Source organism: Echiichthys vipera (assembly GCF_963691815.1).
Source record: "Echiichthys vipera genome assembly, chromosome: 12".
NCBI lineage: Eukaryota > Metazoa > Chordata > Actinopteri > Perciformes > Trachinidae > Echiichthys > Echiichthys vipera.
This window is the reverse complement of record NC_139837.1, coordinates 1678141-1705964: the sequence shown is the minus strand read 5'-3', so window position 1 is coordinate 1705964 and position 27824 is coordinate 1678141. Positions and strand designations below refer to the sequence as shown.

Genomic DNA, 27824 nt, shown 5'->3' with positions numbered 1-27824 from the left:
GCACTTCCCCCTTCTTAAATGTGTCCTGCGCAGCTCTGCAGCACTGTTGCGCAGCGTATTGCGCAGTGTGTTGCGCAGTACCTCCGCGCAGTACTGACTCTCCTCAACACTTTGCTCCAGAGCCGGAAACAAAACAAGAGTGTCATGTGACGGCTGCCTGTGTGACACACTGTTCGATGTAAAGTCCGTTAAACAGGCTTCAAAGCAGGTACGTGAACACATCATCGGTATATCTGTCACTTAATACTTTTAAATTAACTCAACATGCAGAGTTAACTTTACCTGTTTAACGTTATTTAAATAACTTAACGTTAGCCGCTATCGCTAGTTCCGCTGCTAATGAAACATGCTAGCATGGTTAAACCCACTTCACGGAGCCTACGGACACATTACCGGGTGTGTTTAACGGTGCTCTTGGTGTCTGAGGACCGTAACGGAGGCTGTTTTCTCCCCGCAGGTGCTGAGCGGTCTGGATAACACCAGGACACACTGGCCACCATGGCTGATGTGAGTTTAATGCTAATGTCCCTGTTTAACCCCCGTGCACACAGAGAAGTAAGAGCTGCAGGTGGTTTAAAACAGTGTATATATGTGGTGTCAACTCTGTAACATGTGGGCAACGTACAGCTGAGGTCAGGTGGTCTCTTCTTCTGTGTTCATGAGTAATGTGGAACAAACATGGACGCCACAAACCAGATGTGTTGTTTTTACATGTTTAGACTACACGCTGAGAGCTGTTTCCACTGTTTACTTCCAGTTCTGAATCTTAACATCAGTGGATTTGTCTTGTGAACAGTCAACATTCCCTCAAACCAGTCAAATATACGTCATTACCTCAGTATTTGTCATGTTCATACTACTTACCTAATCTAGGTCACTTTGCATGGACAGCACCTAACAGTTACATCCTAATCAGTGGCGTGCACATGGAAAAATGTGTTCTCTAGGAGCCAAAATGTGTGCTAAAGTGTTCTCTAGGAGCCAAAACGTGTGCTAAAGTGTCCTCTAGGAGCCAAAACATGTGCTATAGTGTCCTCTAGGAGCCAAAACATGTGCTATAGTGTCCTCTAGGAACCAAAACATGTGCTATAGTTCCCTCTAGGAGCCTAAACATGTGTTAAAGTGTCCTCTAGGAGCCTAAACATGTGATAAAGTGTCCTCTAGGAGCCAAAACGTGTGCTAAAGTGCCCTCTAGGAGCCTAAACATGTGTAAAAGTGCCCCCTACGCTCTAAGCCACCTCACTGTGACTTACGATGACTCTAACACTCTATCACACACATCTGTCTTTGCAGGATTTGAAGAGATACCTGTACAAGCAGCTGCAAAGGTGCGTATGACGAACGCTGATCAGATAATAGCATAACATCAAAGGTGCAGTGTGTCAGATGTGGCCAGACTTTGAGTTTAAAACACTTAAAAATGGACTAGCATCATCAACAGAGAAGTAGGAAGAAGTGAAGAAGTAACAGTTATGGTGTTATGTCAAAGAAGTCTATGTGTAATGTTGAGATACCTTCTGAAACTAGCGCGCTAACCAGCTAGCCCCCTCATGTGCTGTCCTGAAAATACCTCTTGTGCCTCTAGAGACGGTAGCGTCCACTCCTCATGAAGAAGTCACACCGTTAGCATCACAACAGTTAGCAGCTTTACTGTACACCTGAAACTCAAACCACCTCCATCTGAAATGACATTATTATCCCAGGGTCTTTTTTGGCAAATACACTCATCAAATAATCCATGGAGACAATTTTTTTCATGTCTGCTCTCCCTCAGCGTTGAAGGCCTCCATGCCATCGTAGTGACAGACAGAGACGGCGTCCCAGTCATCAAAGGTGAGAGACCGTCTACAAAGCCCTCCTCCACCACGACCCCACAGTTACCACACGGATCCGTGACGCTGTAGTGTTGCTGAGAGCAGGCACATCTCCTTACGTCCGTGTGTGTGTGTGTGTGTGTTAGTTATAAAACTAAATAAACTGGTCTTCTAGAAATGCTCCTGGTTACAAACATGTTACATAAAGACTGCAGAGGACAACAGGACCGGGTAGAAATGCAGCACTCTTGTGATACCTGGCACCTGGACTCTAATGTGTATGTAATGTGTTTTTAAAAGGGTGCTTAAAACTGTGTGGATTGATGTTAAATAGTAATGTAATGTGCTGAAGGAGTGCAATAATCAGTGTACCATATATACTGTATGTATTATATATACACATGTAATGTACTGCGGCTGTACGGTGCTGGAAAAGCTTTAAAAGTGCTTCAATGACTTTGGAAAAGGTGTAGGAACCCTGTTTATTATGCATGTTTAGTCTGAAAGTGAGCAGATATTCACTGTTTGGAAGGTTGTTGTTGTTGTTGTTTATGGTTGCGTCTGTGTCCCTGCAGTTGCCAATGACAACGCCCCAGTCCATGCTCTGAGACCTGGCTTCCTGTCCACGTTTGCTCTGGCTACAGATCAGGGCAGTAAACTGGGCCTCTCCAAAAACAAGAGCATCATCTGCTACTACAACACCTACCAGGTAACATGCACCATCCGTCCACACGGCTCTTGTTATACTCTACATCAGAACGTTCTCCATGGTTTAAAGATGGAGCAAAGTCCAGCTGTGAGAGCTGTCAGCTGCAAAAACAATCACGTGATCTGTCAAAGGATCGAAAACAGTGTTTCAGTAAAGCTGCATGTCTCACCCAAGCTTTCATCATCACATCCCTGAGTCCTGCTCCTTTAAAGGTCCCAGTTCATGCATGTTTATTGTACCTACCTGTCGTCTGTACGTATGACCCCAGATTTCCTGTTAAAGTGAAATGACGCGTTCAAACAGGAAGCGATAGACGCGACAGAGGCAGCGTGATTACGTACAAAGTCAGTCTACAGACCGGCTTTCAAGACGTGCAGCGTCTCACGTTTTTTTTGTGGTTCCCCGTCAGCAGAAGCACAGAAGCACAGACTTCCACTACTAATAGTAGCGTAATGTGGGCACGCTGAGCTTCCACAACAGGTACAATGCAGCAGCGGTGGTTATCTCAGCTACGGTTGGTGAGAGAAAGAATATATATGTATGGGTTTATAAAGGTTTATATATATATATGGGTCCGCATCATCATCGCGTGGATGTCTGATTCGACACGCCTGCCGCGTTTAGCACGATGGTCCAGAGAAGATCGAGCAGTGCGTCACTCGCTCGGTCTGAATGCAGCATGAAAGCTGTCAGGACGACCATCATATGACCCAGAGCTGTGATCGTCTTCACTCAAACAGCTGCTCTGAGGGAGCTGACACACCAGCTGATGGGTGGATGATAGTGAGTTAGTTCTGAAGATCAATTTGAGTCTTTTGATCTGTATCCAAAAACATTCGGAGGTGAGCTCCTCTTCCCGCACGTTTGGTAGTGAATGGGCGAATGTGCTTCCAGGCACAGGAGCGCCACTCAGACAGGAGAGTGCTGCAGGACCACGCTTGGACACTAAGACCGTGTGTGTGTGTTTGTTTGTTTGTTGAACAGATCGTGCAGTTTAACCGGTTACCACTGGTCATCAGTTTCATTGCCAGCAGCAACGCCAACACAGGTAAAGTGTCTTTCATGGATCATTGCACACGCTTCACCTCAGTGCACTGTAACAACACTAGTCTCTGCACTCAGAGTCACACGTTCACAGTTACTGATAAACTTTCTGACTCCAGGTCAAAGATCCGGCCACACAGTTGTTAACCAGACTGAGTACGGCAGACCGCCTTAACTGAAACGTTCCTCTGCAGACCAAAACACGTTCACCCCTGCTCCCTCACAAAGCTCAGAGTTTAGCAGGAATGACCCCGAGCCCACTGGTGCTCAGCCTTTTAGAGGAGGAGACCCCCCATCCAGACAGACAGGGTCACAGGGTCACAGACAGGGTCACAGGGTCACAGACAGGGTCACAGGGTCACAGACAAGGTCACAGACAGGGTCACAAGGTCACAGACAGGGTCACAGACAGGGTCACAAGGTCACAGACGGGGTCACAGGGTCACAGACAGGGTCACAAGGTCACAGACAGGGTCACAAGGTCACAGACAGGGTCACAAGGTCACAGACGGGGTCACAGGGTCACAGACGGGGTCACAGGGTCACAGACGGGGTCACAAGGTCACAGGCGGGGTCACAAGGTCACAGACGGGGTCACAAGGTCACAGACGGGGTCACAGGGTCACAGACAGGGTCACAAGGTCACAGACAGGGTCACAGACAGGGTCACAGACAGGGTCACAGACTCTAAAACAGGGTCCACACAGGCCATAAAACCCGTCCTGAGTTCTCTGTAGAAACAGGATGTACAGAAGCACGGATCTGCCGTTACACCGTCATGAGGCTGTAATTTACGTTTTCCATTCAGCACAAACAAGCTCTGCACCGGTCTCATGATCAGGTTCGACAGAGGAGACACTGAACTGCGTCTGACCTGATGAAACCAGGATCATGAATCACAAAGATCCAACATCCCCACAACAGTGACGTGGTTCCTGTTCCCTCAGCTCTGTGTTCAGTGACCTCTTGTCGCCTCTGTGTCCTCAGGGCTCATCATGAGTCTGGAGAAGGAGCTGGCTCCACTAATAGAGGAGCTGAGGCAGGTGGTGGAGGTGACATAAGCTGCGACGGACACACAGCCGTCCCGAACGCCGTCACCGGACCCCTCTGTCTCTGATGATGCCTTCAGGTGCCGTGGGAAACCCTGTCAGGAGGCTTTTGATCTTCATCTGTTTACACCGTGATTGAACTTTTCCCGCCCTCTCTGAGTTCTGTTCATTTCTGCTTTCTGACGTTTCCTGTGGAGTCGAGGTGCGTTTTCAAGCTACGACGGTTTCTCATTTGTCAACAAATCTGAATAAATGTTTCATTTTTAGCACCTGAAGTGGTTTCCCCGCCTGTCTTCATTCGTGTTGTTCAGTGTGTCGACTTCAGCTCGTTTAAGCCGTTTCCTTTAATGCTGACGAGAGATTCTTGAAGAAGAACTTTATTTCTCACACACACACACACACACACACACACACACACACACACACACACACACACACACACACACACACACACACACACACACACACACACACACACACACACACACACACACACACACACACACACACACACACACACACACACACACACACACACACACACACACACACACACACACACACACACACACACACACACACACACACGTGACCGGCGCCCCGAGCAGTTGGGGGTTCGGTGCCTTGCTCAACAGCACCTCTGCAGTGCCCAGGAGATGAACTGGCACCTCTCCAGCCACCAGTCCACGCTCCATTCATGGTCCACACAGGGACTTGAACCAGCGACCCTACATTTACCAGCCAAGTCACCTATGGACTGAGCTACTGCCGCCCAAACCAACAGTGTGTGTCTGTCTCCTCAATCAGATGCTGAAGACGTTCAAACTCTTCACACTGTGGTCATTTAAATATGTTTAGATTTATAAACTCCAGAGATGCGAGTGTCCCCGGCCCGGAGTCAACAGGATGTCTCTGTCTTACCTGTTTGCACTGATTCTCTTCAGGACTGCGTTTGCCTCAGACCCGCGCACGTGTTCAAACCTCCAAACACTGACAGTATGGCACAGTGGAGTGCAGCAGCATGTCCTAAAGCACAGGCAGTGTAGCAGCAGATAGTTACAGTACCATTAATAAATAAATACAGTGATGTAGTGGTGATATAAAGAAGAGACAGTGTAGTATAGCAGCATTACTTACTAAACTAAGTGACAGTACAACTGAATAAAGTGGTGCAGTGATGGTATAAAGTGTCTCCACTGTTCCTTACCTGACTGGGGGGAGATGAATTATAAAGTTTGATGGCCGCCAGAAGAAAAGACTTCCTCCGGCGTTCAGTGTTACACCGGAAGAGTTACATCCTTTAGATCAGAGGGGTCAAAGTGATCCAGTAAAGAGTCGCTGTGGCTGCAGGTTTTCAGTCTAACCGATCAAAAACACACCTGGTCCAACAGGTCCACTGTGTGAAGGCAGTTCAGGGGATTGAGTAAGTGGAGACAGGTGTGTTCTTGCTTGGTTGGACTGAAAACCTGCAGCCACACGGCCAATCTTCACACTCTGGGACCCGGTTTCTAAAGATCCTGTTTCAGGCTCCGATAACGCCGGCTGCTGTGGACGGAAGACTGAACCAGACTGAACCAGACTGAGGTTGAGCGGTTACAGGGAAACGCGTCTGTGTGTGGGCGTCCCTTAGCTTTCTCTCTGCTCTAACACACCTGAGCCGAATGATCTGCTCGTTATGGTGCAGCTGAAGCTCGTCAAGGGTTTGATCATCAGCATCAGGCAGATTAGAGCGGGGAGACACCTAAAACACGCAGTACAGGAGCAGGATTGGACACCCTTAGGGCGCATTCACACTGTGCCTCCGTCCCGTGCCCCGTGCTTTAGGGTCCTTGTCCCCCCCTCCAGGCCCGTTTGTACTCACACTACCTGGGCCTCGGAGAATGCTTCTTGCTGCCTATACGTCATCACGCCGTAACACGTCACACGCATTGATGACGTCATGGCGATGCGTGGCTTTGTTTCCAGATCTTTCCGTAGACCTCGGAGTTTTTGTGCGTCTTGTCGACTGTTTTTGAATCTTTTCATCGACCAAATCTGCAGTAAACACTCCACCTCCGCATCACACCAACGTGAACCTTTCACCGCCATTGTTTGAAATGTCCGCGCATGGTCCCTCCTTCTTTTTTCTACGTCCCAACAGGCGCACAGGAAATGACCTCAGAACCGCCGTAGGCCTCGTGCTCGTACACGTGCGCACGCTCGTGCTCGCACACGTGCAAACGTGCTTTACTAAAGCCCACCTCTCCCAAACGGGCCGTGGACGGCAAGCGTGCCGCTCCTAGACGTGGAGCGGTTGCACTCACACTGGTCAAACGCACTAGACTTGACCCGAAAACCCTGTTTTGGTGCGGAAGGACAGTGTGAGTGCGGCCTTAGTCTAGTTTCATCTTCATCCAGCTTCAATCCTGATCCTGCTGCAGCCTCTGAGAAAAAACGGTCATCCGAGGAAGCCGGCCTGATGGATCTTAGTCCTCTGTGACACAGAGCTCCATTAAACAAACCAAACACAGCCACACGCTTTCTTCAACACACACTGTCATTTATTTGGACTCAATTGTACATACACAGTCCTGCTGCTGGAAATATACAGTGAGTTATGTTTGCTGAGAACAGAAAAGTGGTCAGCTGTAGCGGTTTCCTCACCGGTGGGCCGAGCTGAGAGCCACAGACAGGAATTCAGGGTGTTGGGAAACACGTTGGTCCTATACAATCATTCTAGCGACACCCTTTGAGTATTAAAGCAAATGTTCCCGTTACATTAGTTACAAACGTCCCGTGGGTAAGAAGAGCAGACTGCTATCAGCACAGTCAGGAGACATGAAGCATCAGTGGAGCCCCGTCGCTGCGGTCAGGACACCGAGACGTGTCCCGCGGTCGCTCACTTTGATGTCGATTATGTTCTTCACTCTCCGTCCAGCAGATGTGACGCCTTCTTGAACGCGGCGGTGCTTCTTTCCCTCCGTAGGCAGCAGTCAGTCTTTCCCCCGACAGCGGTCATCGACCTTTACTGATCTGCGACTGGAAACAAACACAGAGTCACCGACGGCTGCAAGAGCGACGGCTGCAAGAGCGAAGGACGCAACTCAGGCTGCGTTCACACTGCAGCTCACACTGACCTGAACCTGAATTAGTTCCCTTTTAAATGTGCTACTGACTCGGATACGATCGGATTTTCTCAGGTCTCGTTTAATGTGACTTTGACGTCATTCTGACAAACATGGAGGACAGCAGTGAAGCAGGCTCCATGTGCTCAGAGAGACGAGCCGGAGCTGCTGTCCTGTTTTTGTCTGCAGCGCTGCCGGGGGACGTTAAGGGTCAACTGGAGGAGGCCGAGGCTGCACTGTTGACAGCAAAGGTATCGATACTTTTGCAAATTAGTTTTTTTGTATCGATCACAGCCCTAACTGGTAACACATCACAGTTCCTGTCTCACAGTTGTGTGAGACATGATGCAGTCTGAACAAACCCACCAGCTTCCACCTCAGGATCTTGATCCACTCGTCTGCCTCCACGCCCGTCTTTGCACAGAGATAAAAGGTTCTCTCAGGAAACACCAGGCTGTGGACACACAGAGACGAGGAGATGAGGAGAGGACGATGATTTCATCTCGTGTTTTGAAAATCCTTTTTCCGTCTGTTCTCAGAAACATCAAAAGTCCATGTGTAGATTGAAACATGGTTTAGCAGGGTTCCTCCTGCGTGTTTAGCTGAGCTGATAAAAATGTTCTCTTCACAAAACTTCTTGTTAGTGATTCAGGAAGAAGAACTTACCATCCTGGTCCATGGGTTCAGTTTGCCTGGCCCAGCACTGTGTGTGTGTGTGTGTGTGTGTGTGTGTGTGTGTGTGTGTGTGTGTGTGTGTGTGTGTGTGTGTGTGTGTGTGTGTGTGTGTGTGTGTGTGTGTGTGTGTGTGTGTGCGTGTGTGTGTGTGTGTGTGTGTGTGTGTGTGTGTGTGTGTGTGTGTGTGTGTGTGTGTGTGTGTGTGTGTTTTATGTGCTTCAGTGTGTGTGGGTCCGTATACGTTTAAAGCTGCAGTCATCAAGTCTGGCTGATCGGTTTGATTCAGTCAAATTTCAAATGTTTACGACTCTCACGCCCCTCCCCCTCTCCCACCGAGCTCCTCCGCTCCCACCCATCGAGTGCTCGTCAGTGCACGTGCACCAGATTCCTGTGAACGCGCCTGTCTCTTCTCTCATTGATAAACAGCATGGAGTACACGCTACATGGAGCTAGGCTGGTTAACTTACTCATAGATAATAACTGCGTGTGCCTGTGATATTGTAACATGTCCTCTAGGAGCCAATATGCATGTTAAAGTGCTCTCTAGGAGCCAAAACATGTGCTAAAGTGCCCTCTAGGAGCCAAAACATGTGCTAAAGTGTCCTCTAGGAGCCAAAACATGTGCAAAAGTGTCCTCTAGGAGCCAAAACGTGCTAAAGTGTCCTCTAGGAGCCAAAACATGTGCTAAAGTGCCCTCTAGGAGCCAAAACGTGCTAAAGTGTCCTCTAGGAGCCAAAACGTGTGTTAAAGTGTCCTCTAGGAGCCAAAACATGCTTAAGTGCCCTCTAGGAGCCAAAACGGGTGTTAAAGTGCCCTCTTCAGTGGCGCTATATGTGGCCATTTTTTCCCTTTTCGGCCCCTGCCCTTCAAAAATCTGTGCACGCCACTGGATTCTAGCAAAACACAATCAGAACAATTTGCATTGTGCTTAACCTCTACTTCACACTTCAGTGCATCCACCTGACACTACAGGAGAATCAACGCCCCCTGTTCACCTGCACTTCCTGTTGGGTATGATATCTAACTGCAGCACTGGACACTGTGTGAAAGGGTTAGAGGCTGTAATCTCTGCAGAGCCGCTGCTGTATTCTGTTTGTGTGTACTTCTCCTTTTTTCTCTCCCTCCCTCCCCGTTTCCTTCTCTCATTAACTTCTCACACTTCCCCTTTTTCAAACGGCACCCTTTGTTGCCATGGGGAAGTACAGCTTTGCAGTGCTTTGCTGCTTTTTGTTCATGTTGTTTTGGTGCCAGTGATGTGCACGGACATTTTGAGGGCTGTTGCTCTAACCCTAAAAAACATGGGCTCCCCTGAATATACCTACCTACCTTTATTCTATCTATAGTCCTTCTACCCTCCCCCCCTGTAGCTGGATTTCCAACTACAAGGGGGGGGGGGTAGGCGAAGTCAGGAGAAATTCACCAACCCTGACCCTCAAAATCCAACATGGCCGCTCTGAGCATTGATGGTAGTTAAAGCTGTAGCCTTCCTACCTTCTGTTTTATTAGTGTCTCATTAAATCAGTCATACACACAGTTGTGTGCATCTTCTGTCTGTGTTGCTACAGTGTTTGCATGTCCAAAAAAACGCAACTGATACTGCTAACAGTGGCTAACCTAGCTCGAGTCGCCCCGCCCATTAGTTAATGGTATTCTGACTTGTCATGGTTGGTCATGTGTGTGTGTCCACGGTGTTTTCTGTCAGGAGGGCGCTGGGGAACGCTTCATCTCAGCACTGTTTCTGTGACAACGGCATTAATGTTACTGTAGCTAGATGGCTACACAGCTAACGACAAGCTAACAACAAGCCTACAAGGGGGAGCGTACCTTTGTCCCCCAGGTCCTATGTTCCCCACTTTGTATGTGACCAGGGAACCCGGTTGTCTCAGAAAGGGTCTTATGTTCCCCGGTCTGTTATTTTTTCCACAATCAGTGCCACGTTCCCCCGCAGAAATGCCTATGTAGACCCTAACACTACCCCCTAACCCTGACCCTAACACTACCCCCTAACCCTAACCCTGACCCTAACACTACCCCCTAACCCTGACCCTAACACTACCCCCTAACCCTGACCCTGACCCTAACACTACCCCCTAACCTCGACCCTAACACTACCCCCTAACCCTGACCCTAACACTGCCCCCTAACCCTGACCCTAACACTACCCCCTAACCCTGACCCTAACTGGAACCTCTAACCCTGACCCTAACACTACCCCCTAACCCTGAGCCTAACTGGAACCTCTAACCCTAACAGAATGGGGAATTAATTCAGTGAACCCTTTTGGGGAACGTAGGACTCTTTCTACGAGAAAGCGGGGAACACAGGACCCGGGAAACATAGGTACACTCGCAGACACAGGCCTTAACTGGAACATCATTCCAAGTTCTGACCTCCGACTCCAGAGGTGCATGCAACGCAGCATCCCTGCTGTGCCTTTACAACAGCCCAGTTAAGCCACAGGAATAATTGAGTGTTATCTTGTTTAAATGAAGAGTTTGGCTCCTATTGAAGGAGGAAACAGACACGTGGAGTTGCCACGTTGTAAAGTCCTCTCTGCGCTGATGACCGACCCACTCACCAGAAGCAGTTGACCCGGTCCTGAGAGTAGTCAAACTGGACAGCAGAGCAGGCCTTCAGGTCCAGGGTTCGAATGGGCTCCTCACACTGCAACAGAGACGACAGCTCACACATGCCCATCACAAGCCCCACCTGTCTGTCTGCTGTGAAATAGCAAACTCAGCACGCCGTGTCCCAGAGGCTGAAGACAAAAGAGACTCACCACTTTGTCTTTGAAGTATTTCAGTTCGTATCTGTTGAGTGTGAACCACCGCTGTTTCCAGTTCTGCACAGAGGATCAAAGTGGATTTTAAGATGAGCTCAGGCGCACACACACACACACACACACACACACACACACACACACACACACACACACACACACACACACACACACACACACACACACACACACACACACACACACACACACACACACACACACACACACACACACACACACACACACACACACACACACACACACACACACACACACACACACACACACTGCTCTTACCTTCACTATTGCTCCTTGTTTCACCAGATAGCCTTCCTTCGTGCCCAGCTGCAACGACATGCTTTGTGTTAGCAGAGAAAAGTGTTGACTTTGAAAGAAGCTTCTGGTTTATTGCAACTTCATCTGAGCTAAAATCATCTAAACTCACTTTCCAGCTTTGTTTTAACCCCCCGCCCAGCTTTCAACCACATCTCACGGTTCTTCACAAGTGTGTGGAGTTGTTGGCTCATTTGTCACGGGGTTGGTTCAGTCAGCATTCTGTAGCGCCCATCACACGATGACCTTTGACCTCTCCCACTGGAGGCTGGGACTGGTTCTGCTCTGGTGTTTATTCAGTCCAGGGTTCTTACTGTTGCACTCACTTACTCTTCCCCTCAGCACGGGTAGGTATTTCAGGGCGCACTCCCACTGTCCATCCGTCCCGTGCCCCAGCACGTGTCACGGCTAAAGTCTGGTTCCTTTGACCAGTGTGAGTGCAACCGTACCACGTCTAGGAGCGGCACGCTTGGGAGAAGTGGGCTTTTGTAAAGCACGTTTGCACGTGTACGAGCGCGAGCGTGCGCACGTGTACGAGCACGAGGCCTACGGCGGTTCTGAGGTCATTTCCTGTGCGCCTGTTGGGACGTAGAAAAAAGAAGGAGGGACCATGCGCGGACATTTCAAACAATGGCGGTGAAAGGTTCACGTTGGTGTGATGCGGAGGTGGAGTGTTTACTGCAGATTTGGTCGATGAAAAGATTCAAAAACAGTCGACAAGACGCACAAAAACTCCAAGGTCTACGGAAAGATCTGGAAACAAAGCCACGCATCGCCATGACGTCATCAATGCGTGTGACGTGTTACGGCGTGATGACGTATAGGCAGCAAGAAGCATTCTCCGAGGCCCAGGTAGTGTGAGTACAAACGGGCCTGGAGGGGGGGACAAGGACCCTAAAGCACGGGGCACGGGACGGACGCACAGTGGGAGGGGGCCCTTAGAATGGTCTTTAAACTGTTTTAGCAACTCAGCCCTCAGGCTAACTGTGGACAAAGAGCCATCTTATTCAGGTGCATTTAGACATCTCTCCAAAGTCTTAGCCTCTCTCTCTGACAGATGTTGATACAATGTTTTGTAGTTCTAACCCAGGGGTGGGCAGCTCCGGTCCTGCAGAGCCACTGTCCTGCATGTTTTAGGTTCCTCCCTACCCTAACACACCTGAGTCTGACACACCTGAGTCTAACAAGAATCAAACTGTGACGAGCTTCAGCTGCTTGATAACGAGCAGAGCATTAGACTCATGTGTGTTAGAGCAGAGAGAGAAACCTGAAACATGCAGCACAGTGGCTCTGCAGGACCGGCAATGCCCACCCCTGTTCTAGGCTAGTAAGGCTTCATGAAGCATCCGTTGTTTCTTTTGCGGCCACTTGATGGAGCTCTAGGTTTAAAGAAAAAGGCTCAATGAAGGGTAGGGTTGAGTATCAAAGCTCGGCGCCTCTTTGACCGAATGCCACACTTTGGTTCCTCATTTTGGCCCCACTCTGGTGCCTGTATCGTCCGTTACGAGCACCAGAGCCGTAGAGTTCAGAGTGAGTGGGTTTCTCGTAAACTGTGATCTGTTGTAGTTTGATGCCATAAGTGCCAAACTTTGGTCATGTGATGTCAAGTGAGCCAACAACTCCATTCTCTGGTGAAGACCGAATGCTCAGCTACAGCCGGGGTCGGTTAGCCGTTAGCCAAATGGTTACGGTGCAAACCACATAACTCCGCCCACTGTAAGCTGTGAGTGTGCGGAGAAATGTCGACAAATGCCAAAACTATGAAATAATACACACGTTACAATAATCTAGAACTATCTTCATGGCTGACTTGCAGGAAGTTGGCCCCTCCTGTAGGTTACCATGGTCACATCACATCACACGGGTGTTTATATCTTTGGTATCAGCTGCTCACAGACGTGTGCAGTAGGGGTCATACCGATGGGGCGTTCGGCACCAGGTCGTTTTCCGTGCGGCCCGTCTGCAGCGCTGTGTGAACTCGCACGGACTCGTAGATGGACGGCTCCTCCACACGCCACGGGTACGGACACTTCAGCACGATGAGGGTTCCTGGTTCAGAGGCAGAGGGGAGGTCACAGGCCCGACCGCCTCACATTCAAACACAGCAGACACGTAACAGTGCGTGTGTTGCAATGTCACGTGTGTGAAACCACGCAACACTGGAAAGTCAACAGCTTCTTGGCGTCTAGTGGGTGTTAAGCAACGCGGTGTTACTTCAGCCTGACAGCAGCCAACAGACTACAGCTCCTTTCATTTCACACTGTTTTCTCAACCAAAGATTCAAGTTACATAATAACTTTACAACAATGGTTTGTTTTAACCGTCTAGCACATGTTTTGGCTCCTGGAAGGCACTTTAGCACATGTTTTAACACCTACAGTACACTTTAACACAAGTTTTGGCTCCTAGAGGGCACTTTAGCACATGCTTTAACACCTAGAGGGCACTTTAACACACGTTTATGCTCCTAGAGGACACTCTAGCACACGTTTTGGCTCCTAGAGGACACTTTAGCTCATGTTTTGGATCCTAGAGGACACTTTAGCACATGTTTTGGCTCCTGGAAGGCACTTTAGCACATGTTTTAACATCTAGAGGGCACTTTAGCTCATGTTTTGGATCCTAGAGGACACTTTAGCACACGTTTTGGCTCCTGGAGGGCACTTTAGCACACGTTTTGGCTCCTGGAAGGCACTTTAGCACATGTTTTAACACCTAGAGGGCACTTTAGCACACGCTTTAACACCTAGAGGGCACTTTAGCACACGCTTTAACACCTAGAGGGCACTTTAGCACATGTTTTAACACCTAGAGGACACTTTAATGCGTGTTTTGGCTCCTAGAGGACACTTTAGCACATGTTTTGGCTCCAATGAGAGCACTTTAGCACACGCTTTGGCTCCTAGAGGGCACTTTAGCACATGTTTTGGTTCCTAGAGGGCACTTTAGCACACGTTCTGGCTCCTGGAGGGCACTTTAATGCGTGTTTTGGCTCCCATGAGGGCACCATGATGGGTATTATTAACAACAATGAATGATCAGACATTCTTTTTTTATTGTTTTGTACGAAAACGTCCTCCTCAGATGTTGAAATGTCTGAAAATGAGAGAAGGTTTTGCTCGTACCTGCGTCGCTGCCCAGCAGAGGCTGGTTAGCGAAGTGACTGACGAAGTCTTGGAGGCTCGGGAACTCGTTGAACCCAAACGCGTAGCTGCTGTCTCTGCGAGTCACGTGGAAATGCTTGACAGAGTCCTTTGCCCTGTGCGCCACAACACAAACAATATGTAATGCCACGATCTTTCAGCTGCAAACATGCACAAATACAGTAATCTCTGTATTCTGTGAGCATTAGCGAGGGGGGGGGGGGGGGGGGGGTACGAGATGAGCGCTATATTTACACACACTCGTTTTTGTAACCTGTGGATTAAAAGAATACACGGTGGTGTGGTGGTTAGCACTGTTGCGTAACGCCAAGAGGGTTCCTGGTTAGAATCCCAGCTGGGGCCCGTCTGTGTGGAGTTTGCATGTTGTCCCCGTGTCTGCGTGGGTTTTCTCCGGGTTCTCCGGTTTCCTCCCACAGTCCAAAGACGTGCAGGTGTTGGGTTCATTGATGACTCTAAATCACCCGTAGGTGTGAATGGTTGTCTGTCTCTGTTCGTCTCTATGTGCCCTGTGACAGACTGGCGTCCTGTCCAGGGTGGACCCCGCCTCACGACCGATGTCAGCTGGGATCGGCTCCAGCACCCACCGCGACCCAGACAGGGACAAGAGGCTGAAGATGGATGAACTAGGGGGCAGCTCAGGGCTAATCCCTCCCATCTGACATCAGATTATCAACTGTACCCCAAAAAGACATACATTCTAGTCTGTGTGTTTAGCTCATATCTCCATGACAACACTGAGGGGGAGGGGCTAGTTTTTATTTGATTGGAGGTTAAAGTGTATGAATAATTAGGGGCGTGGCCTCTTGAGTGACAGCTAGCCTCTGCCCCTCACTTCTCCTCGGAGGTAAACGTCAGCCAGATGGACGTACGCCCCTCCCCACAACATCACATACATGCCCTTTTTTGGTCAGAGGAAATGAGGCTTAGTCAAAGACAAGATGGAGACTCCTGTAGGCGAGGACGATTGGATCAAGTTGAGAGAACGGACCTCGACGAAGACGCTACGTCCACGTTTTAGACAGTGTGTGGGTGCCACATAGTGAGCCCTAGAGTTAAAGTGACCACGTCCATGGTGGTGTGTAGACGGACTGACCTGACGGACAGGGCGAAGCAGCCGGGTCCTTCGTTGCTGTTTCTCAGCAGATAACTTCCATCAGTGCCGTTGGACAAGAGGAGAGCCTCCGCAGCGTGGCGGGACAGGTCGTAGTGGTACCACCTTCAACACAACACACAACACGCAACTCAATGCTCTGCAAGGTGTGTGTGTGTGTGTGTGTGTGTGTGTGTGTGTGTGTGTGTGTGTGTGTGTGTGTCTGTAGGAAACTGGTGAAGGGAAGTGAAAGCTCCTCGTTTGCATCAGGAGTTGCTGAGCGTGTAAAAACAAAAGCATCTGTGAGAGTCTGTGAAGTGAGAGTGAAGGATTCTGGACGATGCTAATCAATGCTAATCAATGCTAATCAATGCTAATGAGTGAACCTGTGTTAAACAGCTGTTAAAGGCTGCTGACACCTGCTGACACCTGTGTTTCTAATTCACCCCAGGTAACACAGCAACAGGACGATCCAGAGCTGAGCCATTGTATTGAATTGTATGTGTGTTAATCACTGAGTCTGTTGTGTTCTGTTATTGTGTTATATTGTGTTGTTATTGTGTTGTTATTTTGTTATTGTGTTATTGTGTGTCTTGGCGGTGGCCTGATGTCAGAGTCCTCCGAGCTGCTCACACAGAACCGGCTCCTTCACATTCTTGGAGTCAGCTGGGCCCTGTGTGTGTTTCCTGAGTCACTGTAGGAACCTTTCTGTGACGCGTCACCTTTACAGCTGCACACCAACACACACACACCTGTCTCTCTCTCTTTCTCTGTGTGTGTGTCTCTCTCTCTCTGTCTCCCTCTCTCTCAGTCTCTCTGTCTCTCTCTCTCTCTCTCTCTCAGTCTCTGTGTCTCTCTCTCTCTCTCTCTCTCAGTCTCTGTGTCTCTCTCTCTCTCTCAGTCTCTGTGTCTCTCTCTCTCTCTCTCTCTCAGTCTCTGTGTCTCTCTCTCTCTCTCTCTCTTTCTGACACATGATGTTTACAGCTGCACACGACCAACACACCTCTGTCTCTCTCGCTCTCCCCCCCCCTCTCTCTCTCTTTCTCCCTCTCTCTCTCTCTCCCTCCCTTCCTCTCTCTGTCTCTCTCTCCCTCCCTTCCTCTCTCTCTCCCTCTCCATCAGGCTCCTGTAAACAGAGCCAAGAGGAGGAGCAAAAGTTTCCTCTCAACTCTAGAATCAGGCTTCAATCACACAAAAAAGTGTTTTAATGTAAATAAAGAAATGTTTCACGGTGATAGTGTTAAATAATAATATATAATATAAAACATTTACTGTCATTTTACCAAGTCACTTACACATGTTTGAAGTCCATAAACTGTAAAACCAACAGTCAAACTATTTAAAGAGGAAACTTCTGTGATTTAAAATCTACTCCACACAAAGTGCTGGAAACACAAGATAAGACTTCATGATGATGTAATATAATTATTATATAAGAGGTTTAAGCAGCACAGTCGTCACAAAGGTGCATATGTTTATGAATAATCAGATCTCCTTCTAACTGTGATGTGGTGCCGTGTGCCAGCTCGTGCCCCTGGTGCCACAGCAGGAACACACACACACACACACACACACACACACACGGGCTCTTACCCCAGAGTCTCCAGCTCGCTGGGGTCCTCTGCAGACCCGTCACTGTGGAAGCTCATCTCTCCTCAGGGTGTGTGAACGCCTCGAGCCTGCGTGTGTGTGTGTTTGTGTGTGTGTGTGTGTGTGTGTGTGTGTAAGGGTGCAGCAGGCACACAGAAGTGAAAGCTGAGGGCTCGACACGCCCACAGGAAACAAGCTTCACTGGGGCTCATCTGTTAAACTGCTGTTTCCCCCGACGTTAACGCTCATGACGGGTCTGAGCGTGCGTGCACACACCTGCAGGAGCGTGTGTGCACACCTGCTGGAGTGTGTGCACACCTGCAGGAGCGTGCACACACCTGCAGGTGTGCACGCTCCTGCAGGGGCGTGCATGGACACTGTGAGGGGCTCCAACCTGAAAGAAGCCATGACTGATTTACACACTGTCACATGACTCATTTAAGCTTTGGTTGGACATTAAATTTAGACTTTTTCCACCTCCTACACTCTGACTTTTCTTGGCTCATGTTTGGACACTCTATAAGAAGAAGAAGAATTAACTTATTAATTGAAAATTCAATTTTTCACTCTGTCATTATACAGGTTACTCACACACACACACACACAAGATATGTCACACGACTGCCAATGGATCAACGCCCCAAGTTTGGTGCCCGACTGCTTGGGGCACATTTACAGCTAAGCTCGTCAGTACACGCTCCATTAATGGTCCACACAGGGTCTCGAACCAGCCCTGCAGAGCCACTGTCCTGCATGTTTAGTTTCTCTCTGCTCAAACACAACTGAGTCTAACAATAATACACTTCACTGTGCTTTACTGTCACTTAGTTCAGTCAGAAATGCTGCTTCACTTTAACACTGTTATCACTTCTTTAGTTTGTTCTTATTTTATTTAATCTGCTGTTAAACTGCACGCTGCGTATTGTTGTATAAACCTGCGTTTAACCACAATGTCTGTTACACTCTGTCACATTTAGTTATTGTTTTATGCTTTATTTTGATTTGATTGCTGTTTCTATGCTTATTGTTACTCTGATCCTTTCATCTTTGTGTTGAAACTGTTGCACAATCATTGACCTCGGGATAAATGAAGCTTCTTCAATCTTGAATCCTGAATCTAATCAAACTTTGACGAGCTTCAGCTGCTTGATAACGAGCAGAGCATTAGACTCAGGTGTGTTGGAGCAGAGCATTAGACTCAGGTGTGTTGGAGCAGAGCATCAGACTCAGGTGTGTTAGAGCAGAGCATCAGACTCAGGTGTGATTCATTAGACTCAGGTGTGATTCCCCTCCTACACTATGACTTTCTTGTTTTTTTTAGTGTGTTCTCTGGTGCCACATGGTGGACATCATGCATGGTTAGTGTCTCTGGTGCCACATGGTGGACATCAGAAGAGATGCAAACATCTAAATCCATCATTTGCGGTGCCCAGTGTCTTACCTCATGCATGCCGTGTGTCATGGTTGAGGGGACGTATGGTCGGTCTGACAGCGTCCCGGCGGACATCCGTGGACCGCAACGGCCTGTTCGATGCTGCAGGTCAGAGCAACTAAAATGCCCGTCCATGTCCCTGTCATAGGTTTGAATGAGCGGTAGTAGCTTAGTCTGTAGGTTACTCGCCTGGGAAAGAATGGTTGCCAGTTCGAGTCCCTGTGTGGACCATGAATGGAGCGTGGACTGGTGCCAGTTTACCTCCAAGCACTGCCGAGGTGCTTTTTAGCAAGGCATCGAACCCCCAACTACTCGGGGTGCCGGTCCACTGGCAGCCCCCTCGCTCTGACATCTCTCCATTAACTGCATGGATGTGTGTGTGTGTGTGTGTGTGTGTGTGTGTGTGTGTCATGATTAATAAAGTGAAAACATTGAATTTCCCCTTGTGGCATTAATAAAGTAATAATTCTTCTTAATCACACAGACGACACAAGATGTGAACAACTGTGAGTTTATTGTCTGAAACAGAACAAACAGTCATTTGTGTCACACATTAAATAAAAAACACACAAAAATCAGTGACGGCTGCATCAAAGTTAAGGCTTCGTGTGATCACTGGGCTCACTTCACTTAAACGCTGTGTCCCTCTGCTGGGGCGGCACACACGACCACCATGGACCTGCTGTGGGGTGAACTACGGAGCTGGATCAGTGTGTTCGCAGGTGTGTGGCGCTCAGAGTGGCTCTCTTTCAGCGTAGAGGATTCTGGTCCTGCACACACACTTGTTATGTAAACAGCAGTGATGTGATGTGTATGATAATAACAATAGCGTAGCTTCAGGGCGCCTCCTAGTCCCCCTTTCTAACGTCAGTCTGTATCAATTTGATATTTTAGAAATGTGAGTGATTTATTTCTGTCAGGACCCAAAGAACCAGGTCACGGGTACAAGTCCAGCTGGGAGGAGGCCTCGGGGAAGACCCAGGACCAGGTGGAGAGATTAGATCTGAGCTGAGGAAGGCAAAGCTCTGGATCTACCGCTCAGTCCTGGTTCCTACCCTCACCTGTGGTCCTGAAAGCTGGGTCAGGACCCAAAGAACCAGGTCCAGGTCCAAGCGTGTGAAATGTGTTTCCTCAGGAGGGGGTCTGGAGTCTCCCTTAGAGAGAGGGGGAGAAGTTCAGCATCCGTGAGGAACTCGGAGTAGAGCCGCTGCTCCTTTGCGTTGAAAGGAGCCAGTTGAGGTGGTTCAGGATCATCTGGTAAGGATGAACCCTGGGCGCCTCCCTAGGGAGGTGTTCCAGGCACGTCCAGCTGGGAGGAGGCCTCGGGGAAGACCCAGGACCAGGTGGAGAGATTAGATCTCCACACTGGCCTGGGAACGCCTCAGGATCCCCCAGTTAGAGCTGGTTAATGTGGCCCGGGAAAGGGAAGTTTGGGGTCCCTGCTGGAGCTGCTGCCCTCGGGACCTGATCCAGGATCAGAGGCTGAAGATGAGATGATTTATTTACAGGCATCCGTCGCCTTACTGTCACCTCATAGTTCTGATTTATTTATCATTCATGAGGATATGTTTATGATCAAAGCTGAGTCATCATCCATCATCAGAGCTGAAACGTGCGTTAACCACGTGAGGGTAACGTGACGTGACGCACACACTGCCCACGGATCTGGATACTGTTGCAACAGCATCTCCAACGACGTGGAACCGCTGTGCATCTGAAAACAGTAAACATGATTTATAGTTTTAAAGAAGTAAAACACCAGCCAGGTGGTTAGCACTGTCGCCTCACAGCGAGAGGGTTCCTGGTTTGAATCCCTGCTGGGGCCCTTCTGTGTGGAGCATGTTGTCCCCGTGTCTGCGTGGGTTTTCTCCGGGTTCTCCGGTTTCCTCCCACAGTCCAAAGACGTGCAGGTGTTGGGTTCATTGATGACTCTAAATCACCCGTAGGTGTGAATGGTTGTCTGTCTCTGTTCGTCTCTATGTGTCCTGTGATAGACTGGCGTCCTGTCCAGGGTGGACCCCGCCTCACGCCCGGTGTCAGCTGGGATCGGCTCCAGATTCATTCAATATTCATAAAATAAAAACAGTGAGCTGTGAAATGATATGAACCCCCTTTAAGTCTTGATTCTATGGGATCTTTGGTACCGTAACGGTTGCAGCAGGTCCTGAGTGTCGTGTCGAGAACCTGAGGCCGCGTTGATGTTTCCTACTTCAGTAACGTGTTTGGTGGGTCACTCCTGTTATGCCGCCATATTTCAGTCCCACTGAACGACTCTATACGTTTATCAAGAGGCTTAAATGATGGATTTAGACCTTCATCCAATAAACACAGTTTCTCATTGAGCCCCATGTTAAATAGGCCCCCACCCCTGGTTGATCCAATCAGGAAGCTCGGTCAGCGTCAGTTCTCTGAGTGTCCACTAGGGGCAGGTTTTATAACAGAGCAGTTTCTCATTGAGCCCCATGTTAAACAGGCCGTTTACACAGCATCATTAAACCTGTTTAAGGACAAAAGAACATTCTAGTCTGTGTGTTTAGCTCAGATCTCCATGACAACACTGAGGGGGAGGGGCTAGTTTGTATTTTATTGGAGGTTAAAGTTTATGAATAATTAGGGGCGTGGCCTCTTGAGTGACAGCTAGCCTCTGGCCCTCACTTCTCCTCGGAGGTAAACGTCAGCCAGATGGACGTACGCCCCTCCCCCCAACGTCACATACATGCCCTTTTTTTGGTAAGAGGAAATGAGGCGGAGTCAAAGTCTGACAAGATGGAGACTCCTGTAGGTGAGGACGATTGAAGGTGAGAGAACGGACCAAGACGGAGACGCTACGTCCGTTTTTCAGTCTAAGGTTGACGCCAGAAAGTTTCAAAATGGCTTCCGGTTCAATATTTTGGCGGTAAAAAGACCCGTGGCTGCAGAAAGAAGCCGCCTCCGGTAGTGTGAGGTCTGTCGTTGTACAGCGTGGGGTGATGGCGGGTATCAAACACGAACACATCGGCATAAATAATAAAACACAGTCTGATTGATAGCATGTTAGCATGTTAGCTGTAGTGCAAAGGCCTCAGTCCTTCACGATCACGGAGAAGAAGAAGAAGAAGCTCCTTTAAAGTTCTCATCGTCTCTTTATGTTTCACATGATGTTCATGTTTCACAGGTTCGATTCCCGCACGCAGTGGTGACAGGTTCAGGAGCCGGGGAAGTGCGCTTGAATCCAGCACACACTGGCGTGAGTCTATCTGCTCCGGGGGTGTGCAGCGCTCTGTGTGTGTGTGTGTGTGTGTGTGTGTGTGTGTGTGTGTGTAGGGGGGTCAGGACAGCACTGAGGCCGTGCTGGGCTCCAGGCCGGGGTTGTCGGCACACACCGGCAGCCTCCTGCCTGTGGAGCGGCTCAGGTTCCAGCGCTGCGTGTTCCCGCGGTGCGTCTCAGGGTCCGCGTGGTCCGTCCGGGCTGATCTGAGAGCAGCGGGGGGCCGGAAGGTGCTGAAGAGAGATCGACACAACAGCCTGCAGACGAGGACACGCAGGACAGGGGGAGCAGACGAGGACACGCAGGACAGACGAGGACACGCAGGACAGGACAGGGGGAGCAGACGAGCACAGGGGGAGAGGGAGAAGAGGACACGCGGTACAGGGGGAGCAGACGAGGACAGGGGGAGAGGGAGAAGAGGACACGCGGTACAGGGGGAGCAGACGAGGACACGCGGGACAGGGGGAGCAGACGAGGACAGGGGGAGCAGACGAGGACAGGGGGAGCAGACGAGGACAGGGGGAGCAGACGAGGACACGCGGGACAGGGGGAGCAGACAAGGACACGCAGGACAGGGGGAGCAGACGAGGACACGCGGGACAAAATTATGACTTTTTATCTCATAATTTACACTTTTTGTGTTATTTTTGTGTGTCTGCACTTACAAAAGTGTAATCGGGGGTGTGTGTGTGGTTACCTAGGTAACAGCGCCGTCACAGTAGTGAGCGCACAGACGACGTAGAACAGAGGCGTAGACATCTGGAGCGTCTCCACGCCCACGGGGTTGGTGGGGGGGCTGCAGGTCACGCACAGCACACTGAAGAGCAGCACGAAGCCGAAGTAGGAACCGGCGCTGAGCACCAACACCAGCACGTGGATCCACGTCTGCAACACACACACACAGGCACGCACACACACACACACACACGCGCACACACACACACACACACGCACACACGCACGCACACACACGTTTGTCATTATTCCAACGTTAAGACACTGGAGACTAGCTTCGAGCGGCGTTGAGCAGCGGTGCGTCTGACCAGAGTGTGGCTCTCGATGACTTGGTGCAGCAGGATGATGAGGAGCGCCGAGGCGTTGATGGAGGAGCCGAAGGACAGCTCGCTGATGCTGGATCCTGCGAATGCCTGAGAGACACATCACAACCAGCTTACAGAGGGAGGGGACCTGGACCGTGTGAGCAGAGTTGTTGGTTCAGGGGGGGAAGGACGGCGTTTCCACTGCAGGGTACGGCTCAGTGTTACTTTCACACTGTTGCTGATGTGTCAGCGTTTTGGTTCTGATGCTCATCAGCGCGCCTCAGGACCGCCGATAACCAAAGACCCCAATACCGATGAAGTTGGGACGTAAATAAAAACATAATGCAAAATCCTTTTTAACCTGTATTCAATTGAATACACTATGCAGAAAAGATATTTATTTTGCGTTGAAAGGAGCCAGTTGAGGTGGTTCAGGATCATCTAGTAAGGATGAACCCTGGGCGCCTCCCTAGGGAGGTGTTCCAGGCACGTCCAGCTGGGAGGAGGCCTCGGGGAAGACCCAGGACCAGGTGGAGAGATTAGATCTCCACACTGGCCTGGGAACGCCTCAGGATCCCCCAGTTAGAGCTGGTTAATGTGCAGCACATCAAATATCTTGTGTTTGTAGTGGATTCAGTTGAATACAGGAAGAAAAAGGATTTGCAAACCATTGTTTTCTGTTGTTATTTACGTCCAACTTCATGTGAATTGAGGCTGTAATTCAGTCTCATAGATCGTGTCTACATGGAGGATATGAGGATGTGACGCGTAATTCCTCCTGGATTAAAGCGGCGAGCCTGAGGAGCTTCTGCAAAACTGCAAATAAACACATTTATGTTCATGTTAAAGTCCCCGGATGTTTTGTTACGTGAGAGTTTTTATCACAAAGATGTTGGTTTCCCATCAGCGCTGAGTCACAAGTCACAACACGAGCTCGACTCCCCCTGGGTCCCAGCTCCGCTCACCTGGACCCTCGACTGAGGAGCCGGACTAAAAAGGTGCCAGGTTCTATCCACGACGTCTGCTAACGGAAAACCCCCCAAAAAAGAGAGGAAGTGGAGTCGTGCACCATGCAGTGGAAACAGACCATGTGTGAAATGTCACGTGGTGCCATCTCCATCAGCTGTGAGGCGCTCGGATGGAGGGAGAAAGCCTTTGCACCAGTGTTGGGGAACAGCATGCAGCAGAAGTAGAAGAGCGTAGCACGCATGGAATAAGAAGGGTGATGGAGGAACGACAGTGCAGGGATCAGACGCAGTGTACTCACAAAGTAAGGCACGAAGAAGCAGACGAGGCTCTGGTAGAACGCGTCCAGGACCGTGACCCAGAACATGTAGGGGGCAAAGACCTGCAGAGAGACAGGGTTCACTCATTCTGAACACAGGGACAACAGGCTTTACTCAGGGCGCCCTCCCACTGTGCCTCCGTCCCGTGCCCCGTGCTTTAGGGTCCTTGTCCCCCCCTCCAGGCCCGTTTGTACTCACACTACACACACACTACTTGTCGACTGTTTTTGAATCTTTTCATCGACCAAATCTGCAGTAAACACTCCACCTGTCCTCAGAACCGCCGTAGGCCTCGTGCTCGTACACGTGGGCACGCTCGTGCTCGTACACGTGCAAACGTGCTTTACTAAAGCCCACCTCTCCCAAACGGGCCGTGGAAGGCAAGCGTGTCGCTCCTAGACGCGGTACGGTTGCACTCACACTGGTCAAAGGAACCAGACTTTAGCCGTGAAAGGTGCTCGGGCACGGTACGGAGGCACAGTGGGAGTGCGCCCTAACTGACTTCACACATGCTCTCCTGGCTTTTATCTTTCTATCTTCATAAGAAATTAAACATGGATGAGCTCCAGTTTCATTGTGTCTGATATCACTCTGGAGTCATTACAGTTTAATGACGGATGTATTTGACTCTTTTACAAAGGTATCGCACGGATCTTACAGAAAGTGTTGGGTTAGGGTTAGAGGGGCTGGTGTGTGTGTGTGTGTGTGTGTGTGTGTGTGTGTGTGCACTCACCTCGGAGGTGTGCGCAGCCCCGTAGAGCTCAGGCCGCTCCATCAGGGTGTCTGCGGGCGTGTCCTGGTCCAGGACGCCGTAGACGAGAGGAGGGACGGAGGTGAAGACCAGGTTGAAGAGGATGAGCACCCAGGCGTTGGTCATGACGCTCCCAGAGAAGCCACAGAAGAACTGATACCAGAACAGCAGGTTGACGTACATCTGCAGGACACACACACATCAAAAATCACGTCTTTGTGCAGCTTTCCCCAAAGTGAGAGTCAGAACCACTTGATAGCAGCGATATTCGACCCCCTCAGAGGCTCAGTGGAGCGGGTAAAGAGCTCCTACCACGTTCTTGTAGATGAAATAAAGGATCATGTTCGCCAGGCGAGAGTAGCACCAGTGCCCATGGACCAGCAGCAGCCGGCTGAGGTGTTTGAACCTGGAGATGGCAAAGTCACTGGACATCACCGCCTGGGGAGCGACACACACACACACACACACACACACACACACACACACACACACACACACACACACACACACACACACACACACACACACACACACACACACACACACACACACACACACACACACACACACACACACACACACACACACACACACACACACACACACACACACACACACACACACACACACACACACACACACACACACACACACACACAATCATGCTAATAACAAGAATAACAAGAATACTAAAGAAAATAAATATCTGTTCCTACCGGCAAGACTATAATAATACAAACTACTGTAATATCATATAGATGACTTATGACCAGTGTTAAGCTGCATCTTAGGACGCACTCCCACTGTTCCTCCGTCCCGTGCCCCAGCACGTTTCACGGCTAAAGTCTGGTTCCTTTGACCAGTGTGAGTGCAACCGTACCACGTCTAGGAGCGGCACGCTTGCCGTCCACGGCCCGTTTGGGAGAGGTGGGCTTTAGTAAAGCACGTTTGCACATGTACGAGCACGAGCGTGCGCACGTGTACGAGCGCGAGGCCTACGGCGGTTCTGAGGTCATTTCCTGTGCGCCTGTTGGGACGTAGAAAAAAGAAGGAGGGACCATGCGCGGACATTTCAAACAATGGCGGTGAAAGGTTCACGTTGGTGTGATGCGGAGGTGGAGTGTTTACTGCAGATTTGGTTGATGAAAAGATTCAAAAACAGTCGACAAGACGCACAAAAACTCAGAGGTCTACGGAAAGATCTGGAAACAAAGCCACGCATCGCCATGACGTCATCAATGCGTGTGACGTGTTACGGCGTGATGACGTATAGGCAGCAAGAAGCATTCTCCGAGGCCCAGGTAGTGTGAGTACAAACGGGCCTGGAGGGGGGGACAAGGACCCTAAAGCACGGGGCACGGGACGGAGGAACAGTGGGAGGGCGCCCTCACTGGCTCTGCTCGTGTCAGAGGACAGTGAAGTGTTGAGGTTCATATAAACAATGTTTTCTTTATTGCACAGTCGGCAGTTCTGGCTCCTTTGTGGCAGCTAAATAAAGAAACCAAACAACAACAACAACATCAGGATGAGTCCCGTGGTTCTTACCTGCATACCCTCCTGACCAGATATCCCGATGCCCACATCAGCCACCTGAATCATGCTGACATCATTGGCTCCATCACCTAAACAACAACAACAGAACATGATTTCCGTTGTCCTGCATGTTTAGATACTAAAGCACACGACCTGATAGGTTACACGTTCTGTTTTGACCAACAGCTCTGAACAGGTGTAGCAATAACTGCCCCTTCCATGCGTCCCAGTTCAGGCTGAGACCTGAGCGTGTAGTTTGAGAGAGCGTGTTTTTCCCTTACCCACAGCCAGGGTCATGACGCCCAGCTGGTCCCGGATCAGCCGGACCACCTGGCTCTTCTGCAGCGGAGTGGACCTGCAGCAGATGACTGCCTTGCATCGGCGACTCAGCTCCAGGAAGTCGCCCTTCAGCTCCTCCTGCAGCGCCAAGTCCAGCGTCCGGCCGTCTATCACCAGGATGAAGCCGGCCACGCCGCCCAAGGGAGAGGACGAGTCCCCGTGGCTCTCTCCTGCAGCCCGCTCACCCGAACTGCTCTCACCACGCTGCACTTCCAGCTTCAGCTCCTCAAGTAGAGCTGCACACACGTCCTGGTGCACGGAAGAAACCGTAAGTGCTGTTGCAGGTTACAGGACATTTAAATCACTGCATTTATTACAATGATTATGAAATGCATGCAGCTCTCTTCTCATCTTCAGCCTCTTATCCGGGGTCGAGTCTACGGGGCGGCAGCTCCAGCAGGGGACCTCAAACTTATCAAACGAACGTACGGCAGAAAAACGTGCGTACGACCAAACTGCATTAAATCAAGCAAGGTATCAGATGATTAACATCTTGGTTTGGTTCTTCTAGGTGAATTCTAGCCCCGCTGGCAAACCCCGCTACAGAGCAGAGGAGCGCAGGTTCAGCAGTGCGCGCACACACACACGCACACGGGTCTCAGTGGAGCGCTGCTTCGGGTTGACTGCCTCCGTTATTCTTTTCCATACAGCGTTTTTATGGGCCCCTTTTATTCCACTCTTAAGACAAAAAGCACGTCTTTATTTTGCTCCATGTCGGATGTCAGGAGCCGATCTCTGTGTCGGAAAAGTGTCTCTTCTAACCAGCGTTCCTTCTCTCCGTGTTTGAACTCAGTGGGCGAGGACTCGAACCAGGAATATTTGAGGGCGTAACATGTTAATGACGA

The 27824-nt window shown here is 49.9% G+C and overlaps 3 protein-coding genes across 4 annotated transcripts in view; 1 reads left to right on the top strand and 2 right to left on the bottom strand.

Annotated features, from left to right (window-relative positions):
* The first annotated feature begins 126 nt into the window (after nt 1-126).
* On the top strand, nt 127-4891 carry lamtor3 (late endosomal/lysosomal adaptor, MAPK and MTOR activator 3). The gene is made up of 7 exons (XM_083923834.1): nt 127-208; nt 458-507; nt 1294-1328; nt 1775-1833; nt 2390-2523; nt 3508-3571; nt 4555-4891. The coding sequence occupies exons 2-7, from the start codon at nt 499-501 to the stop codon at nt 4626-4628; spliced, it is 375 nt and encodes a 124-aa protein (XP_083779960.1). The 5' UTR covers nt 127-208; nt 458-498; the 3' UTR covers nt 4629-4891.
* A 2266-nt stretch (nt 4892-7157) lies between these two features.
* dapp1 (dual adaptor of phosphotyrosine and 3-phosphoinositides) lies at nt 7158-17469 on the bottom strand. Its single transcript, XM_083923737.1, has 9 exons — nt 17355-17469; nt 15765-15887; nt 14633-14766; nt 13426-13556; nt 11472-11519; nt 11175-11237; nt 10974-11059; nt 8087-8174; nt 7158-7634 (listed from the first exon to the last, which is right to left on the bottom strand). Exons 1-9 carry the CDS (start codon nt 17408-17410, stop codon nt 7611-7613), a joined length of 753 nt encoding a protein of 250 aa, XP_083779863.1. The 5' UTR covers nt 17411-17469; the 3' UTR covers nt 7158-7610.
* Nucleotides 17470-20209: 2740 nt separating this feature from the next.
* Nucleotides 20210-27824, bottom strand: part of atp10d (ATPase phospholipid transporting 10D) — a gene marked incomplete at its 3' end in the record, with an annotated part of 33759 nt that continues 26144 nt past the window's right edge. The window contains exons 16-23 of one of the 2 annotated variants that reach the window (XM_083924666.1): nt 26922-27228; nt 26653-26729; nt 25420-25545; nt 25090-25290; nt 24338-24418; nt 23074-23178; nt 22728-22915; nt 20210-22287 (exon numbers count right to left, since the gene is read on the bottom strand). In XM_083924666.1, coding sequence (XP_083780792.1) covers nt 22092-22287; nt 22728-22915; nt 23074-23178; nt 24338-24418; nt 25090-25290; nt 25420-25545; nt 26653-26729; nt 26922-27228 — 1281 coding nt within the window. Of the gene's footprint in view, nt 22288-22723; nt 22916-23073; nt 23179-24337; nt 24419-25089; nt 25291-25419; nt 25546-26652; nt 26730-26921; nt 27229-27824 lie in introns of those variants that run through there. The other variant, XM_083924667.1, reaches the window with a different exon arrangement.

What these genes read in the sequence shown, in the direction of transcription:
- dapp1 (XM_083923737.1), bottom strand. Translation starts at nt 17,410, where the DNA reads ATGAGCTTCCACAGTGACGGGTCTGCAGAGGACCCCAGCGAGCTGGAG. An exon ending in TCTGCTGGGCAGCGACGCAG is followed by an intron (nt 13,557 to 14,632) that starts GTACGAGCAAAA and finishes CCTCTGAACCAG; the next exon opens with GAACCCTCATCGTGCTGAAG. An exon ending in GACCGGGTCAACTGCTTCTG is followed by an intron (nt 8,175 to 10,973) that starts GTGAGTGGGTCG and finishes GTGTGTCCACAG; the next exon opens with CCTGGTGTTTCCTGAGAGAA.
- lamtor3 (XM_083923834.1), top strand. An exon ending in CTGTACAAGCAGCTGCAAAG is followed by an intron (nt 1,329 to 1,774) that starts GTGCGTATGACG and finishes GCTCTCCCTCAG; the next exon opens with CGTTGAAGGCCTCCATGCCA. An exon ending in GCTACTACAACACCTACCAG is followed by an intron (nt 2,524 to 3,507) that starts GTAACATGCACC and finishes TTTGTTGAACAG; the next exon opens with ATCGTGCAGTTTAACCGGTT.